At 41.8% G+C, this 19704-nt stretch overlaps 1 protein-coding gene across 1 annotated transcript in view; it reads right to left on the bottom strand.

Moving 5' to 3' along the window:
• kcnk10a (potassium channel, subfamily K, member 10a) overlaps positions 1-19404 on the bottom strand; it is a 48656-nt gene extending 29252 nt beyond the window's left edge. Inside the window, exons 1-2 of the mRNA XM_060915596.1 lie at positions 19347-19404; positions 14061-14443 (exon numbers count right to left, since the gene is read on the bottom strand). Coding sequence (XP_060771579.1) covers positions 14061-14443; positions 19347-19404 — 441 coding nt within the window. The remainder of the gene's footprint in view (positions 1-14060; positions 14444-19346) is intronic.
• Between the last annotated feature and the right edge of the window lie 300 nt (positions 19405-19704).

Below are 19704 nucleotides of genomic sequence, written 5' to 3'. Positions count from 1 at the left end.
TACTGTCAGAAACTCTACACTTACAAAGTGACATTTAATAAAACACTCTTAAATATCTCTTACCAACTAATCCTGACTGAATTAGCACACTCTTACGTGCTATTAGACAGGTAATGGAGAAGCATTGTGTATTACCAACCTGATAAAATAAAAACATGTGAGCAGAATTCAAGCTCTGATTGGAAATAAAGCAGCCTCCTTTCAGACAAACTGTTTTTTTTTCCTGTGTAGAAATCTAGAGTTACTTTGACAGCTAATACTTTTGCCCGAGACACAAATCAATACTTACAGGAATTACGCTACCTTTTTCACTCGAGTTCGAAGCTCTTGCTGAGAGCTTTTGCTGCTCAAAAGCACTTTTAACTGACGCACCACTGATGTTTTATTTTATACACAGTTCCACCTCGAATTCCCATATTTAGGATTCTGTCTGGTGTCCTGTATTTATGACACCAACAAAAATTGCTATTATGAACATTTGGCTTAAATATTAATGTGTTTTATGCAGTTTGTTACATCAATTTTTATGTTCTTGTCAGTTATTGATTCACAAATCTCTGAAATATGTGATAATGACTTGAAATATGTCACCTGTTGTTGTTGTTGACTTTACAATCCATGAATCATGTTTTCTATCACTTGGTTGCTAATAGTCTTCCCTTTAATATTTAACATACTAATGTTGATCTTCAATAATGTTTTAGGGTTGTTGTTTTTTTCCTGTAAGTACACAACATTTTCATGTCATACTTATTCCTGTTCAGAAAATATCCTTTTAGAGAAAGTCTCAGTGAGCACAAACTAAACAAAAACTGACGTTTATAAGAAACGGGTGACAGCTGTCAGAGTTAATTCTGATCAAACGCACTGCCTCTGGACCAAGTTTATTATTAAACACATTTACATAGTGTTTACACAAGCACAAGCAACAAATATGTAGAATAAATCATGAAAGTTAAAAAAAAGTTTATTTTCTATCACAGTATCTTTACAGTCTAAATAATGGAACAAACATGCAAAATTTGTTTTTATTATAAAGGATAGCAGGTAACCACGAATAAATATTTGACCAATTTAAACATAACATGTCAACAGAAAGTGTTTGTCACCTAACCAAACACGCTGCCTTTACCTCAATCTCCCAAGCAAACATGCTTCCTTTACCTCAATCTCTAAACCAAACATGCTTCCTTTACCTCAATCTCCAAACCAAACACGCTGTCTTTACCTCAATCTCCAAAGCAAACATGCTTCCTTTACCTCAATCTCTAAACCAAACATGCTGCCTTTACATCAATCTCTAAACCAAACACGCTGCCTTTACCTCAATCTCCAAACCAAACACGCTGTCTTTACCTCAATCTCCAAAGCAAACATGCTTCCTTTACCTCAATCTCTAAACCAAACATACTGCCTTTACATCAATCTCTAAACCAAACACGCTGCCTTTACCTCAATCTCCAAACCAAACACACTGTCTTTACCTCATTCTCTAAACCAAACATGCTGCCTTTACCTCAATCTCCAAACCAAACATGCTGCCTTTACCTCAATCTCTAAACCAAACACGCTGCCTTTACCTCAATCTCCAAACCAAACACGCTGTCTTTACCTCAATCTCCAAAGCAAACATGCTTCCTTTACCTCAATCTCTAAACCAAACATGCTGCCTTTACATCAATCTCTAAACCAAACACGCTGCCTTTACCTCAATCTCCAAACCAAACACACTGTCTTTACCTCATTCTCTAAACCAAACATGCTGCCTTTACCTCAATCTCCAAACCAAACATGCTGCCTTTACCTCAATCTCTAAACCAAACACGCTGTCTTTACCTCAATCTCCAAAGCAAACATGCTTCCTTTACCTCAATCTCTAAACCAAACATGCTGCCTTTACCTCAGTCTCCAAACCAAACACGCTGTCTTTACCTCAGTCTCCAAAGCAAACATGCTTCCTTTACCTCAATCTCTAAACCAAACATGCTGCCTTTACATCAATCTCTAAACCAAACACGCTGCGTTTACCTCAATCTCCAAACCAAACACGCTGTCTTTACCTCATTCTCTAAACCAAACATGCTGCCTTTACCTCAATCTCCAAACCAAACATGCTGCCTTTACCTCAATGTCTAAACTAAACATGCTGCCTTTATCTCAATCCCTAAACCAAACATGCTGCCTTTACCTCAATGTCTAAACTAAACTTGCTGCCTTTATCTCAATCTCTAAACCAAACATGCTGCCTTTACTTCAATCTCCAAACCAAACACGCTGCCTTTACCTCAATCTCTAAACGAAACACGCTGCCTTTACCTCAATATCCAAACCAAACACGGTGTGTTTACCTCAATCTCTAAACCAAACACGCTGCCTTTACCTCAATATCTAAACCAAACACAGTGCCTTTACTTCAATCTCCAAACCAAACACGCTGCCTTTACCTCAATCTATAAACTAAACATGCTGCATTTACCTCAATCCCTAAACCAAACATGCTGGATTTAATTCAATCTCCAAACCAAACACGCTGTCTTTACCTCATTCTCTAAACCAAACATGCTGCCTTTACCTCAATCTCCAAACCAAACATGCTGCCTTTACCTCAATGTCTAAACTAAACATGCTGCATTTACCTCAATCCCTAAACCAAACATGCTGCCTTTACCACAATCTCCAAACCAAACATGCTGCCTTTACCTCAATCTCCAAACCAAACATGCTGCTTTTACCTCAATCTCCAAACCAAACATGCTGCCTTTACCTCAATCTCCAAACCAAACATGCTGCCTTTACCTCAATCTCCAAACCAAACACTCTGCCTTTACTTCAATCTATAAATCAAACATGCTGCCTTTACCTCAATCTCCAAACCAAGCATGCTGCTTTAACCTCAATCTCCAAACCAAACATGCTGCCTTTACCTCAATCTCCAAACCAAACATGCTGCCTTTATCTCAATCTCCAAACCAAACACTCTGCCTTTACTTCAATCTCTAAATCAAACATGCTGCCTTTACCTCAATCTGTAAACCAAGCACACTGTCTTTACCTCAATATCTAAACCAAACACGCTGCCTTTACCTCAATCCCTAAACCAAACATGCTGGCTTTAATTCAATCTCCAAACCAAACATGCTTCCTTTACCTCAATGTCTAAACTAAACATGCTGCCTTTATCTCAATCTCTAAACCAAACACGCTGCCTTTACTTCAATCTCCAAACCAAACACGCTGCCTTTACCTCAATCTCTAAACCAAACATGCTGCCTTTACCTCAATATCCAAACCAAACACGGTGTCTTTACCTCAATCTCTAAACCAAACACGCTGCCTTTACCTCAGTCTCTAAACCAAACACTCTGCCTTTACTTCAATCTCCAAACCAAACACGCTGCCTTTACCTCAATCTCTAAACCAAACACGCTGCCTTTACCTCAATCTCTAAACCAAACACTCTGCCTTTACTTCAATCTCCAAACCAAACATGCTGCCTTTACCTCAATCTCTAAACTAAACATGCTGTCTTTATCTCAATCTCTAAACCAAACATTCTGCCTTTACCTCAATCTCCAAACTAAACATGCTGCCTTTACCTCAATCTCTAAACCAAACACTCTGCCTTTACTTCAATCTCTAAATCAAACACGCTGCCTTTACCTCAATCTCTAAACAAACATGCTGCCTTTACCTCAATCTCTAAACCAAACACTCTGCCTTTACTTCAATCTCCAAACCAAACACACTGCCTTTTCCTCAATCTCCAAACCAAACATGCTTCCTTTACCTCAATCTCTAAACCAAACACTCTGCCTTTACTTCAATCTCTAAACCAAACACACTGCTTTTACCTCAATCTCCAAACCAAACACGCTGCCTTTACCTCAATCTCTAAACCAAACACTCTGCCTTTACTTCAATCTCCAGACAAACACACTGCCTTTACCTCAATTTCTAAACCAAACACGCTGCCTTTACCTCAGTCTCTAAACCAAACACTCTGCCTTTACTTCAATCTCCAAACCAAACATGCTGCCTTTACCTCAATCTCTAAACTAAACATGCTGTCTTTATCTCAATCTCTAAACCAAACATTCTGCCTTTACCTCAATCTCCAAACTAAACATGCTGCCTTTACCTCAATCTCTAAACCAAACACTCTGCCTTTACTTCAATCTCTAAATCAAACACGCTGCCTTTACCTCAATCTCTAAACCAAACACTCTGCCTTTACTTCAATCTCCAAACCAAACACACTGCCTTTACTTCAATCTCCAAACCAAACACACTGCCTTTTCCTCAATCTCCAAACCAAACATGCTTCCTTTACCTCAATCTCTAAACCAAACACGCTGCCTTTACCTCAATCTCCAAACCAAACACTCTGCCTTTACTTTAATCTCTAAACCAAACACACTGCTTTTACCTCAATCTCCAAACCAAACACGCTGCCTTTACCTCAATCTCTAAACTAAACATGCTGCATTTACCTCAATCTCTAAACCAAACATGCTGGCTTTAATTCAATCTCCAAACCAAACATGCTTCATTTACCTCAATCTCTAAACTAAACATGCTGCCTTTACCTCAATCTCTAAACCAAACACTCTGCCTTTACCTCAATCTCTAAACCAAACACGCTGCCTTTACCTCAATCTCTAAACCAAACCCTCTGCCTTTACCTCAATCTCTAAACCAAACACGCTGTCTTTACCTCAATATCTAAATCAAACACACTGCCTTTACCTCAATCTCTAAACCAAACACTCTGTCTTTACCTTAATATCTAAACCAAACACTCTGTCTTTACCTCAATCTCTAAACCAAACACTCTGCCTTTACTTCAATCTCCAAACCAAACACGCTGCCTTTACCTCAATCTCTAAACTAAACATGCTGCATTTACCTCAATCCCTAAACCAAACATGCTGGATTTAATTCAATCTCCAAACCAAACATGCAGCCTTTACCTCAATCTCCAAACCAAACATGCTGCCTTTACCTCAATCTCTAAACCAAACACTCTGCCATTACTTCAATCTCTAAATCAAACCCACTGCCTTTACCTCAATCTCTAAACCAAACACGCTGCCTTTACCTCAATCTCTAAACCAGGGGTGGCCAACCAGTTGGAGACCAAGAGCCACATTTTTTACTGTATTACCGCAAAGAGCCACATCATACACATGGGCACACGAACATCACCCATCCCTTCCTCTCTCTCTCACACACACACACACACACACACACACCTCTGCTCAGCCAGATTAATAGTAAATGTCACACACCAACATATTTACTCCTACAGTACTAAGACCACAGGCTGAGGCCAGTCATTTTTAACAATGAACATTGTGTGCACTTACTATGCATGCTGCTTAGTGGGACTCATGGCATTACCAAAAAAAAGCCACACCATACACATGACCGCACATGAACATCGCCCCCCCCCTCGCTCTCGCTCGCTCTCTCTCTCTCTCTCTCACACACGCACACGCACCTCTGCTCAGCCAGATTAATAGTAAATGTCACATGCCAACATGAGAGAAATGTACTCCTTCAGTCAGTACTAATACCACAGGCCAGTCATTTACAGCAATCAATATTGTGTGCACTTACTATGCATGTTGCTTAGTGGGACTTCTGACATTCCTTGCCTTGAACAATCCTCTTCAAATCTGCCTTGTATTCCGTCGTTGCCACTCGAAGCAGTTCTTTCACATGAGTGTCAGTCAGAACAGAACGATGCTTTGACTTCACGTGTTTCATGGTAGAGAACACAGACTCGCAGACGTATGTTGACCCAAACATTGACAGTATCTTAAGCGCAGCCCGTTTCACATTCGGGTATTTTTCCAATGGCACACTTTTCCAAAACTCAATGGTGCCTTCCTTCAAAACAGGTTTCAGTTGGTCTTCCTCACGAAGATTGATCATCTCCAACTCAGCCGCAGCCTCATCTGTGACTAGCGGGGCTTTCAAACAGTCCATCTCCGCATTGAATGGGTCGACGAGGAACGTAACCTGTGGCATTTTCAGTTGTATATCACGGAACCGGGTTACAAAGCTTGCGTGCAGGTTTTCAATTAGTGTTGCATATCTGGCTCCTTGCTTATTCAGGGAGGCGGGAAGCTTTGAAATGAGCTAATGACGACTGACATATAAGGCAGAATGGCTTGTCATTACGTTCAACAAAAAAGTATAAACTCTCCCACTCTGTTAAAAATGTCCTATGTTCGTCTGCATATTTTCGTTTTGCTGTGCATTTTTTCATTGCCATTTTGAGAGGCTACTTGACACAAGATACACCTTGCCCAAAAACTTAGCGATTATCTCACGCACATGTGCATTTGACATGACCTGAAAATACCGTAATATACCCAAGCAAAGTGAAGATGCATTTGACGAAAATACCATACTGAACTCAAGCAAAGCGCACACGCACATAAAAAAAAAAAAAAACACACACACACAAACTTCGATATGAACGTAAGAGCCGCATGACACCGGGCAAAGAGCCGCATGCGGCTCGCGAGCCGCGGGTTGGCCACCCAAGCTCTAAACCAAACACTCTGCCTTTACTTCAATCTCCAAACCAAACACACTGCCTTTACCTCAATCTCTAAACCAAACACACTGCCTTTGCCTCAATCTCTAAACCAAACACTCTGCCTTTACTTCAATCTCCAAACCAAACACGCTGCCTTTACCTCAATCTCTAAACCAAACACACTGCCTTTGCCTCAATCTCTAAACCAAACACTCTGCCTTTACTTCAATCTCCAAACCAAACACACTGCCTTTACCTCAATCTCTAAACCAAACACACTGCCTTTGCCTCAATCTCTAAACCAAACACTCTGCCTTTACTTCAATCTCCAAACCAAACATGCTGCCTTTATGTCAATCTCTAAACTAAGCATGCTGCCTTTACCTCAATATGTAGGTACATTCAGTCCGTCTCTTTTAACTACATTGCCCATCAGCCAACTTCCGCGTTGACCTATGTCACGCGTGGGCGGGATCACCTATGTCACATCCTCCAGGAAGGCATAAGTAATCCGGAAACTCCTAGCTCCTCCTCTTTCGGCGCCGTGAATTCAACACGGACACAAGGAGGATCGCTCGCTCCGCCGAGCAAACCCAAGAACAGACGTCTTTTCTTTTCTTTTCCTCAAGAACCAGAGTTTCGCGCTTTCCTTTCACCTTTGGTCACGGTAGATTCTCGGATCGTGCGATTTTAAACTCAGCTTGAGTTACAACCGCTTTTCAGTTATTCATTATACGTACGTACCGACTGCTGCCCAAACAGTTCAATTAAAGTTTAGAAGCGGCCGGACCCTTCTAATTAAAACCGTGCACATTGTCTGATCAGAGAACTTCTTTTCTTTCATCACAAGCGACCACGCGTCGGACCAAGAAATTCTCTGCGCCTCACGGAAGGCTCCACAACAGTGAAACTCCAAAAGTCTCGGAACATCTTCCCATAATACCGCGTAGAGATGAGATATTGAAGTATGACTTAGCAATTTGGGCATAAAACGAGTCTTAGGAATTTGCTATTATGAAGCAGTGTGAATTTAAACTCAGGAACCAGGGACGTCACTAGGTTTGAGAGACAGGGGTAGCTTAGCACCCAGAGGAGAAAAGGTATTGTGCGCGCGCAGCGCGCGCCGAACATTTTTCAGAGCACCTACTAAGGCTGTCAATCAATTCATTATTTCAAGAGCATCACACCTTGGGGACACACTTCCCACCATTTCTATTCTATTTTAAAATTGCTTTCATCATTTAATTGCTTGCTGAAGCAACTTCACCAGCTAAACTACAAAAATGTGAAAAAAACAATGGTAGGTGTCATGCATTCCTGCGCAAACTGAAGAGGGCAAGTGCTTCACAAATCATCATGTAAACATTCTACAGAGGACTCAATATAGCCTAGGTAAAGTTAAGCAAATGCAAACCACTGACATCAAATTACAATCTCACCGTGTGTGTCTGCAAATGAAAGCATAGAATTCTGACTCTCTGCAAACCCAACTCAATGGAAGCCCGCACCGCGCCTGCTGCAAAATGCCCGCGTAGTTTTTTAAGTCCTACTAGCCTACCACTCGACGTGACGCTTGACACAGAGCCAATGAGGAGGAATCATAACGATATTAATAATATTGCATTAAACAATAAATAAGCAAGCAGAAACTGTTGTTCGGATTAACTTGCGTTCTTCATGGCTCATGTTCAGTGCTTTACTGCCTTTGTTTTTTTGGGGAAAAAAAAATAAAAATATAAATAATTTAAAAAAGGGCAAAAAATATAGGATGGCTTTGCCATAAGATAGGGTGGCTGGAGCTACCCTAAAATGGGTCTGGCGACGTCTATGTCAGGAACTGTTTAAGTGTGCACACTGATTTTGTGTTCCATAATTGTTCTATGTTCTCTCAATTGTTTAATAGATAGGCTTTGCATGCTCTCTCTCTCTATTCCTGGCTAACACTTTGATTTCATTATTACACGTATCTTGACCGCATCAAGATTTCAGTGGATTTAGTACTGTTATAAGCTAGTGAAATTAGCCTAATTCTTTTATCCCATTAGCCTCCAGGGCTAAGGATATTGTCTCAAGGGAACACGTGGCGGCCCTCCCCCACACTCACATACACACCTTTTGTTTTAACTCCACGAGTTAGGGTCCTTGGGCCTTAGCTAGCCACACGGCTAATTCCTTTGTCTCGTTAGCAAGCTAGGCTAACCTTTTGCGTAAGCCACAAGGCTTACACCATGTGGACACATACACACACACAAACATACCTAGCTAGCATCCCACGCTAGCCTTTTGCTTAGGCCACAGGCCACACACAAGCACACGTTAGCAACACGTGCTAATTCTTTGTTTTACTTAGCAACACGTGGTCTACTCCACCACGTGGCCACAGGCCCCACAAACACACCTTAGCTAGCTTTCCTTTGTCTTAGCTAGCAACACAAGGCTAATCTAGGCCTCCATCACGTGGACACACACAAACATATCTTAGCTAGCCACACAAGGCTAATCTTTGTCTCCACACGTGGTGACCCCCCCCCCACACACACTATATGTTTCATGTTTAATGTTTAATTTCTTTTTAACACACACAAACACACGCACGCGCACACACACACACACACACACACACACACACACACTCATCAAGTATATATCATATTTGTATATAATGATTCCAACTGCTAATATTAATTTTTACCTTTGTTATAATAAATTCCATTAATATTGAAACTGTGTGTCTTTATTTGTTGTGCTTAATATTCTCTGAAGTCATCCAATCTCAAAAGAATTCTAAAGGTGCATTATGTAATATGGTAAGTGATCATAATAATTTGGAATATACCATAATTTAGCTGTTTGGTAATTTATTATTAAGCACCAAAATTAATGGTACGATTCAATGAGAAGGATTCAATGAGACTGATTCAATTTAAATGATTCAATGGTATGATTCAATGAGACTGATTCAATATAAATGATTCAATGAGACTGATTCAATTTAAATGATTCAAGGAGATTGATTCAATGATTTAGTGAGACTGATTTAATGAGGTTGATCACTTAAAACCAATTGCACCTACAAATATCTAAACTAAACACACTGTCTTTACCTCAGTCTCCAAACCAAACACTCTGCCTTTACCTCAATCTCTAAACCAAACACTCAGTCTTTACCTCAATCTCCAAACCAAACACTCTGCCTTTACCTCAATCTCCAAACCAAACACACTGCCTTTGCCTCAATCTCTAAACCAAAAACTCTGCCTTTACTTCAATCTCCAAACCAAACATGCTGCCATTGCCTCAATCTCTAAACCAAACATGCTGCCTTTACTTCAATCTCTAAACCAAACATGCTGCCTTTACCTCAATCTCTAAACCAAACACTCAGCCTTTACTTCAATCTCCAAACCAAACACATTGCCTTTACCTCAATCTCCAAACCAAACATGTTGCCTTTACCTCAATCTCTAAACCAAACACTCAGCCTTTACTTCAATCTCCAAACCAAACACGCTGCCTTTACCTCAATCCCCAAACCAAACATGCTGCCTTGACCTCAATCTCTAAACCAAACACTCTGCCTTTACTTCAATCTCCAAACCAAACACACTGCATTTGCCTCAATCTCTAAACCAAACACGCTGCCTTTACCTCAGTCTCGAAACCAAACATGCTGCCTTTACCTCAATCTCTAAACCAAACACGCTGTCTTTACCTCAATCTCTAAACCAAACATGCTGCCTTTACCTCAATCTCTAAACCAAACACGCTGCCTTTACCTCGATCTCTAAACCAAACACGCTGCCTTTACCTCGATCTCTAAACCAAACACGCTGCCTTTACCTCAATATCTAAACCAAACACGCTGCCATTGCCTCAATCTCTAAACCAAACACGCTGCCTTTACCTCAGTCTCGAAACCAAACATGCTGCCTTTACCTCAATCTCTAAACCAAACATGCTGCCTTTACCTCAATCTCTAAACCAAACACGCTGTCTTTACCTCGATCTCTAAACCAAACACGCTGCCTTTACCTCAATCTCTAAACCAAACATCCTGCCTTTACCTCAATCTCTAAACCAAACATGCTGCCTTTACCTGAATCTCTAAACTAAACATGCTGCCTTTAATTCACTCTCCAAACCAAACATGCTGCCTTTACCTCAATCTCCAAACCAAACATGCTGCCTTTACCTCAGTCTCTAAACCAAATACACTACCTTTACCTCAGTCTCTAAACCAAACACGCTGCCTTTAATTCAATCTCCAAACCAAACATGCTGCCTTTACCTCAATCTCTAAACCAAACATGCTGCCTTTACCTCAATCTCTAAACTAAACATACTGCCTTTACCTCAATCTCTAAACTAAACATGCTGCCTTTAATTCAGTCTCCAAACCAAACATGCTGCCTTTACCTCAATCTCTAAACCAAACACACTGCCTTTACCTCAATCTCTAAACCAAACATCTCATCTCATCTCATTATCTCTAGCCGCTTTATCCTTCTACAGGGTCGCAGGCAAGCTGGAGCCTATCCCAGCTGACTACGGGCGAAAGGCGGGGTACACCCTGGACAAGTCGCCAGGTCATCACAGGGCTGACACATAGACACAGACAACCATTCACACTCACATTCACACCTACGGTCAATTTAGAGTCACCAGTTAACCTAACCTGCATGTCTTTGGACTGTGGGGGAAACCGGAGCACCCGGAGGAAACCCACGCGGACACGGGGAGAACATGCAAACTCCACACAGAAAGGCCCTCGCCGGCCACGGGGCTCGAACCCAGGACCTTCTTGCTGTGAGGCGACAGCGCTAACCACTACACCACCGTGCCGCCCTAAACCAAACATCTCATCTCATCTCATCTCATTATCTCTAGCCGCTTCATCCTTCTACAGGATCGCAGGCAAGCCGGAGCCCATCCCAGCCGACTACGGGCGAAAGGCGGGGTACACCCTGGACAAGTCGCCAGGTCATCACAGGGCTGACACATAGACACAGACAACCATTCACACTCACATTCACACCTACGGTCAATTTAGAGTCACCAGTTAACCTAACCTGCATGTCTTTGGACTATGGGGGAAACCAGAGCACCCGGAGGAAACCCACGCGGACACGGGGAGAACATGCAAACTCCACACAGAAAGGCCCTCGCCGGCCCCGGGGCTCGAACCCAGGACCTTCTTGCTGTGAGGCGACAGCGCTAACCACTACACCACCGTGCCGCCCTAAACCAAACATGTTGCCTTTAATTCAATCTCCAAACCAAACATGCTGCCTTTACCTCAATCTCCAAACCAAACACGCTGCCTTTATCTCAATCTCTAAACCAAACATGCTGCCTTTAATTCAATCTCCAAACCAAACATGCTGCCTTTACCTCAATCTCTAAACCAAACACACTGCCTTTACCTCAGTCTCCAAACCAAACACACTGCCTTTACCTCAATCTCTAAACCAAACACGCTGCCTTTACCTCAATCTCTAAACCAAACATGCTGCCTTTACCTCAATCTCCAAACCAAACATGCTGCCTTTACCTCAATCTCTAAACCAAACACGCTGCCTTTACCTCAATCTCCAAACCAAACATGCTGCCTTTACCTCAATCTCCAAACCAAACATGCTGCCTTTACCTCAATCTCCAAACCAAACATGTTGCCATTACCTCAATCTCTAAACCAAGCACACTGCCTTTACCTCAATCTCTAAACAAAACACTCTGCCTTTACCTCAATCTCTAAACCAAACACGCTGCCTTTACCTCAATCTCCAAACCAAACATGCTGCCTTTACCTCAATCTCCAAACCAAACATGCTGCCATTACCTCAATCTCTAAACCAAACACGCTGCCTTTACCTCAATCTCTAAACAAAACACTCTGCCTTTACCTCAATCTCTAAACCAAACACTCTGCCTTTACCTCAATCTCCAAACCAAACACACGATGAATGCACTGTTGAGTGCATTCGTCATTGGATACTGGAGCTACAGATTATTTCTAGAGCAGGCTAAGTTTCCTGTATTTTGCCGATCGTTTTCATGATTGGAATACTGTGTGTTTTTCTGCTGCTTGTACCTGTTGAACACTCTTTATTAGGCGCATGCTATGCCTCATGTTTACCTTGTATTTACATCTGGTTTGCTATTAGGTGGGATTCGCCCTTCAGTTTCAACTGCACAAGTAATCAGCTGTTCTTCATTTGCTAATTAGCTGGGCTTTTAGTTTGGTTTCAAGTGATGCACTCCTTCCCAAAATCCCTCCCCCCTCCTACATTTCCCATAACTTCTTCATTATGTGTCTCTGCCTCAAATTTAATTACTAGACCAGACACACTGCCTCTACATTAATCTGATTCAAGCACACTGCCTCTATTTCAAACACCAGCTCAAACACATTGTCTCTACCTCAATCACTCTGGACATAAGTCTCCATTTACATTATTGTTTTTTAATCTTTTGCCAAAGTTAACATTCATAACTGCTTTGAGATTAGCTCCAGAGTGCTGAGGCACTCGTGTTTCACATAAACCAAGACTCCACAGGAGATTTGGAAAATCAGCACTCCCTAAATAATGTCACGATGCCTGTGTTCTTTCAAGTGACTTGAGAAGCAACATTTTCAGGCAACATTTGTGCTTCCCGGGGTAGTCTGCCCCTTTTTGATGGGAGTACAAAGATGACTATTTTGTGGGATTCTTAATTTTGGGCAAATTTTATGAAGCAGTGTATGGATGGACCAGATGTTATGCTACACTTCTGCTTTTTCTGGTATTTAAATTTTTAACCATTCAGGTGATCGCAATAAGTCTCAGAGGAGCCTCAGAAACATCAGGAAAACCATATTCTTAAAAAGCACCTTTACCTTTGCCATGCTGACTTCACTTCAATCACCAGATCAAACACACTTCTCTCAAACATCTCAAACAACGGCCTGAACACACTTCCTCTCTCTCAATTACCAGACCAAACACAGATCAAATATTCACAAATCTTCTTTCACACTTATTTTTATCCACTGCTTCATTTTGCCTGGACAACCATGTGGGATTAGTTTCAGGTCGATGCGACTCTCTTATTTCTCTGGACTTAAGACCCCACAGGAGACTCAGAAACTCTCCACTAGCTACACATCCAGCAGTGTTGGATTATACAGTACAGCATAATGTATTCAGATATTCATTGCACATTATGTTGTTATCATGAACACTCCAAAATGGCTTTGAGTAGGCCACAATTGAAATGTCTGTGATAGGCAGATTTTTGGACAGAGGGAAGATCTGTCACATTTAAAAGGCAGTAATAGTACCGATGTCTTCTAAAGGTTCTCGGGATTTGGGAATATGTTGAAAAGTTTAAGTTAACTGCATATTGTTTTGTTAATGTTTTCTAATATAATGAGACCTGACAGGGAAGTTGTCAGCATACTTTCAGTACAAAAGCTGAAGATCATGATATCATTTGTAAACCGTTTTATATAAAATAAAAAAAAAGTTACCTTAATGAGAATCTCCAGTTCATCTGGTGTGACACAAGGATGCTTTTGCAGGAACGCTGCCTTCTCGGCTGTAATCGTGTCCTTCTGGTTTCTTTCAAACGGCTGCTCGAGGGCTCGAAACGCCAAACCACCGGCCACTAAGTAAATCACCACCACCACGAACACAGCCAGCACCGTCTTCCACTTCATCACAGTCAGAAGTGCCGAGCCATCGGCCCCTGCCTCCATACTGGCTACCATGCTCGCAGGCCGCGAAACAGAGAGGCGAGGAAGTGAACATCCCATTGGGTTCTGCATTGTGGCCACACTGGCCTGCACCAAACTGGACTGCAGCATCCCGGGTTGGACTTTTTTCGGGGGAACGAGGTTGGTCTGGACTGCCACTGTGGAAAATAACACAGACAATAGGACTGAAAGTCTATGACTTGTCCACCATCCCATAATATCCACATAACAGCCCAAAGTCTGAGTTTACATCAAGAACTGCATTTTTGTTTTTATTAGAAATCTAAAATCTAGGAATAATCTGATTAAAGTTGAGTGACTGAGACCTTACACCTTGTCTGTGTACAAACAATTTCAGTAAAAAAAAATGTTATCATCAGCAACCTGCCGTGGTGTAAGAGGAATAATACAGTTGATGTAACCACTTCATCAGTCTGTATTTTACTATAACAGGAACACACACCGTGATATTATTATTATTATTATTATTATTATTATTATTGTTATCTCATCTGGCCAACAGGCGATGAGTTTATGTCATCATGTGTTGTCTGGCGTCCATCTGGCATCGCCCACGTTTCACACAAATCACTTCTCCTCTCTTGATTCTTCACCGATTTTTATTCTTTTTGGTAGGAAGGTGGGTCTGCCTGGGGTGCATATGGCTTCTACCCAAATTTGCATAATTGCAATTAATAATGAAGATATGGAATAATTAATCAATCCGTAATGAGAAGTTTCCACACAAATCACTTCTTCTCCCTCAGTTCTTCACTGATTTTGATTCTTTCTGGCATGAAGGTAGGGGAACCTAGGGTGCATAGAACTTCTACCCAGATTTGCTTCATTACAATTATTAATGAAGTTATGGACTAATTAAGCCTTAATGAGCAGTTCAACAAAAATCGCTTCTTCTTAGTCAATTCCTCGCCATTTTGGATTCTTTCTGGTAAATAGGTCGGTATTCCTAGGGTGGATATCGCTTCTGTTTATAGCTTGTATATAGTGTATATAGCTTGCAACATTTATTGTGCAAAGTGGCCCACTTTAGATCGTTCCTTCTGGACTAGACGGGGCTGGAGTGAGCTACACTGTCAATGAAGGTATTATTATCTCGTCTCATTATCTGTAGCCGCTTTATCCTGTTCTACAGGGTCGCAGGCGAGCTGGAGCCTATCCCAGCTGACTACGGGCGAAAGGCGGGGTTCACCCTGGACAAGTCGCCAGGTCATCACAGGGCTGACACATAGACACAGACAACCATTCACACTCACATTCACACCTACGCTCAATTTAGAGTCACCAGTTAACCTAACCTGCATGTCTTTGGACTGTGGGGGAAACCGGAGCACCCGGAGGAAACCCACGCGGACACGGGGAGAACATGCAAACTCCGCACAGAAAGGCCCTCGCCGGCCACGGGGCTCAAACCCGGACCTTCTTGCTGTGAGGCGACAGCGCTAACCACTACACCACCGTGCCGCCTCAGTATTATTATTATTATTATTATTATACCACAAGAATTTGCAATGATTGCAATTTTTTATTCAGTATTGACCTATATATGTCATACTTTTTATCCATTTCCAGAAGCCTTTAATGTTCTGTAACATCCATCCATTTTGGCATCATATTCGATTTCAAACTCAGGATCGATTCTGGACTCATACGGGTGTCCATGTCATCATCATCATCATCATCATCATCATCGCGGGTTTGTTTACACACAAACACACTTCCTCCAAACTGCATACTGACTGTGGAACTTTATACACCTTCCCTGTGAGGCGAACAGAAAATAACAGGTTCCATCCCTTTATTAATCTTACTCTTCATTATTAATTAGTTGATATCATTTATTTAGTTTGTAGGGTTTTTTGTTTGATTTTTGTTTTTAATATTGATTTGTGGTTCCGGTGAAGGCTTTCAGCCAAAGCCGCTAGCCTATACAAAAATCTTATCTCTCATCTCATTATCTGTAGCCGCTTTATCCTGTTCTACAGGGTCGCAGGCGAGCTGGATCCTATCCCAGCTGACTACGGGCGAAAGGCGGGGTTCACCCTGGACAAGTCGCCAGGTCATCACAGGGCTGACACATAGACACAGACAACCATTCACACTCACATTCACACCTACGCTCAATTTAGAGTCACCAGTTAACCTAACCTGCATGTCTTTGGACTGTGGGGGAAACCGGAGCACCCGGAGGAAACCCACGCGGACACGGGGAGAACATGCAAACTCCACACAGAAAGGCCCTCGCCGGCCCCGGGGCTCGAACCCGGACCTTCTTGCTGTGAGGCGACAGCGCTAACCACTACACCACCGTGCCGCCCCTATACAAAAATAAAATTAAATAAATAAATAAATATAATTTATAAAAATTGTATAAGTGCCGTCACTTTATATATGACAAAGACACTTCGTATCCAATCCCCAGGATCAGATCATATTCACGCCGAAGTGCTGCTGCTGAGAATCCCAGACTGTTTTTCAGACCACGCCTGGGTTCAAAATTCTTGGTCCACACAGACTCCTGTCTGGAACACAAGTACAAGTGTAAAACACTGTCATAATGCGAAACGTAATTCAATCTCTGGCACTTGGGCAGGTATTAGTTTACTGTACAGTCATTAATTTTTGGATATTAAGTGTGTGGTATGTCAGAGTTGTGGGTGAGCAGGTCTGCGGCAGGTAAAAAAGACCAAAATATTAAAAGTTTAACCCGAAGGCACTGAAATACCGGAGACATTTTAAGTATATATCGTGTAAGAGTAAGGTATAAACTGTGACGTATTTATTTTTGGTAAAGACACCAGAGACAGTAACAGATGCAAGGCTTTGTAAGTGGGTTTTAAGAATTAGGTTGAAAATGATTTTGTTTGTTTGTTTGTTTGTTTGTTTGTTTGTTTGTTGATGTTAAATGTACAGTATTTAACATGTAATCCTGCAGAAAAATGGCTGCTGCCAATGTTTTTTTATTTATTTATTTCCCCCCCTTTCTTCCCAGTGGAGCTTCTAGCATTGAAAATCACAGACATTTTCAGAAAAGTCAAATGTCAGATCAGGTCACTGAGTGTTTCAGTAACTAACTCCTGTGTAATGACTTTATCAGTGTAAAATAATCACCAGCACTTCACAATAATGGATCCTGTGGCATGATTTCTTTACTACACACACACACACACACACAGTGGTGTTTAAATGGCTTTATGAACTGTTGGAAAAGCCATTAAGGTATGAAGATCACACACTCAGACTCGCATACAGAAATACTGCAGAATATTCAAACAAATTACACACTGCTGGCATTAAACAGGTCATCCTCACAACTTATTATTATTATTCTTTTGTCATCTGTGATCTGTACAGAATGTCACTCACAACCTCCATCATCTCATCTCATTATCTGTAGCCGCTTTATCCTGTTCTACAGGGTCGCAGGCAAGCTGGAGCCTATCCCAGCTGACTACGGGTGAAAGGCGGGGTTCACCCTGGACAAGTCGCCAGGTCATCACAGGGCTGACACATAGACACAGACAACCATTCACACTCACATTCACACCTACGCTCAATTTAGAGTCACCAGTTAACCTAACCTGCATGTCTTTGGACTGTGGGGGAAACCGGAGCACCCGGAGGAAACCCACGCGGACACGGGGAGAACATGCAAACTCCGCACAGAAAGGCCCTCGCCGGCCACGGGGCTCGAACCCGGACCTTCTTGCTGTGAGGCGACAGCACTAACCACTACGCCACCGTGCTGCCCCACACTCATATATCAGTTTAATACAACTGAATTGCAAAGTAAAATGCAATTGTTTAAAAAAAAAGGAGAGAGGAACAGATGATAACTCTGCATTTCATATTCGTATTATGAATGTGATGGAAGAATTTCTAGATCTCTCCATCCTTGTTCTGTGGAACTGTAATTGATTACTACAACCACAACAACAACAATAATAATAATAATAATAATAATAATAGGCCATATAATTTAAAAGTAAATATTGTACCTAAATAGTGCTTAAATAGCCTGATTATGAGAAAAAAATAAATATAATATTTGATAATATAAACTAAATCTGGACTAAGAGGCTATATTATTTTTATTATTTTTAACTTTTTTTTGTTTTACTCTGATCAACATTAAAATAACTGTGTTTAACAGACTTGTTAACTCGTAAACACACACACACACACACACAGACACACACACACTGCAGGTGTTAATTGGGCTCTGGGGATTTTCACTGTTTTGTGTTTTGGTCCGGGTTGTAAGAATTTGTAAAAGCTTTTCTGGGAGAGAGAGAGAGAGAGAGAGAGAGAGAGAGAGAGAGAGAGAGAAATGCAGTAGAAACGTGAGTGACATGTCTGATGTCAACACCGTGAGCTCATGCCGTAGTGTCCGGGTTGCCAGATTGGATTTGTTTGGATGTATTGATCGGTTCTGATGGATTCTGTATTAATCCAGATCAGACTGTAAGGATCAGACTGATTCCAAAAGTCAGGACTGTAGTAGTTTGGGGCGGCAGAATTGATGAAATTGCTGACAATTTTGATCAACAACACACACACACACACACACACACACACACACACACACACACACACACACACACCCCAGTGCGCTTTAAGCTCCTTACAGAAACTCCCCGCTCCCATGAGCTCATTATGCAGTAGCTGTAGATCAGGGTTGCCAGATTGTTCAGATTTGACTTAATCAGGGTTTTATTTATTTTCCTGTTTTAATTTAATTTACTGATCAGATTCAGGAATTTCAAAGTCGATATTTTCCAGCACCATTTCTCTTTTAATACCTTACCTTTTATTAACGTGACTGCACACACACACACACACACACACACACACACACACACACACACGCGTTATTCGTGTATGATTATTATGATGAGAATATGAGATGTAATGCACCAGTGTGAATGCATGTAATGGAATAATGCACGCGCAAGTGGTCCAAGTTGCATTAGCGCGCTTTCACACACACACACACACACACACACATTAATGCACCCACCTGGAGGAGGATAATAAACCCACCTGGAGGAGGACTCCAGCTGCTGCTCGGTTTCCTCTGATTTTCCGCCGGAAATTTCATGTTTTATTCCCGAACAGTTCACTGACTTCACATGAATCACAAACTAAAATAATAAATCCGGGCGAAACGCGCTATGGTGTGTGTGTGTGGTGTGTAGTGTGTGTGTGTGGTGTGTAGTGTGTGTGTGTGTGTGACCGGGGCTTCATCTCCGCGCTGCATCAGTAAACCCACAGCACGCGCATTTCCGCTTCTTCTTTCTCCATGTCACGGGAGGAGAGACGCTCGCGCGCGCAGCTGGTCCTGTTGATCTTAGAGCATCTCCATCCTTCAGGTTCCTCTTCAGGTTCCTCTTCAGTTCCT

The sequence above is a fragment of the Neoarius graeffei genome, chromosome 3 (genome assembly GCF_027579695.1).
Source record: "Neoarius graeffei isolate fNeoGra1 chromosome 3, fNeoGra1.pri, whole genome shotgun sequence".
NCBI lineage: Eukaryota > Metazoa > Chordata > Actinopteri > Siluriformes > Ariidae > Neoarius > Neoarius graeffei.
This window is presented reverse-complemented; position numbering and strand designations above follow the sequence as displayed.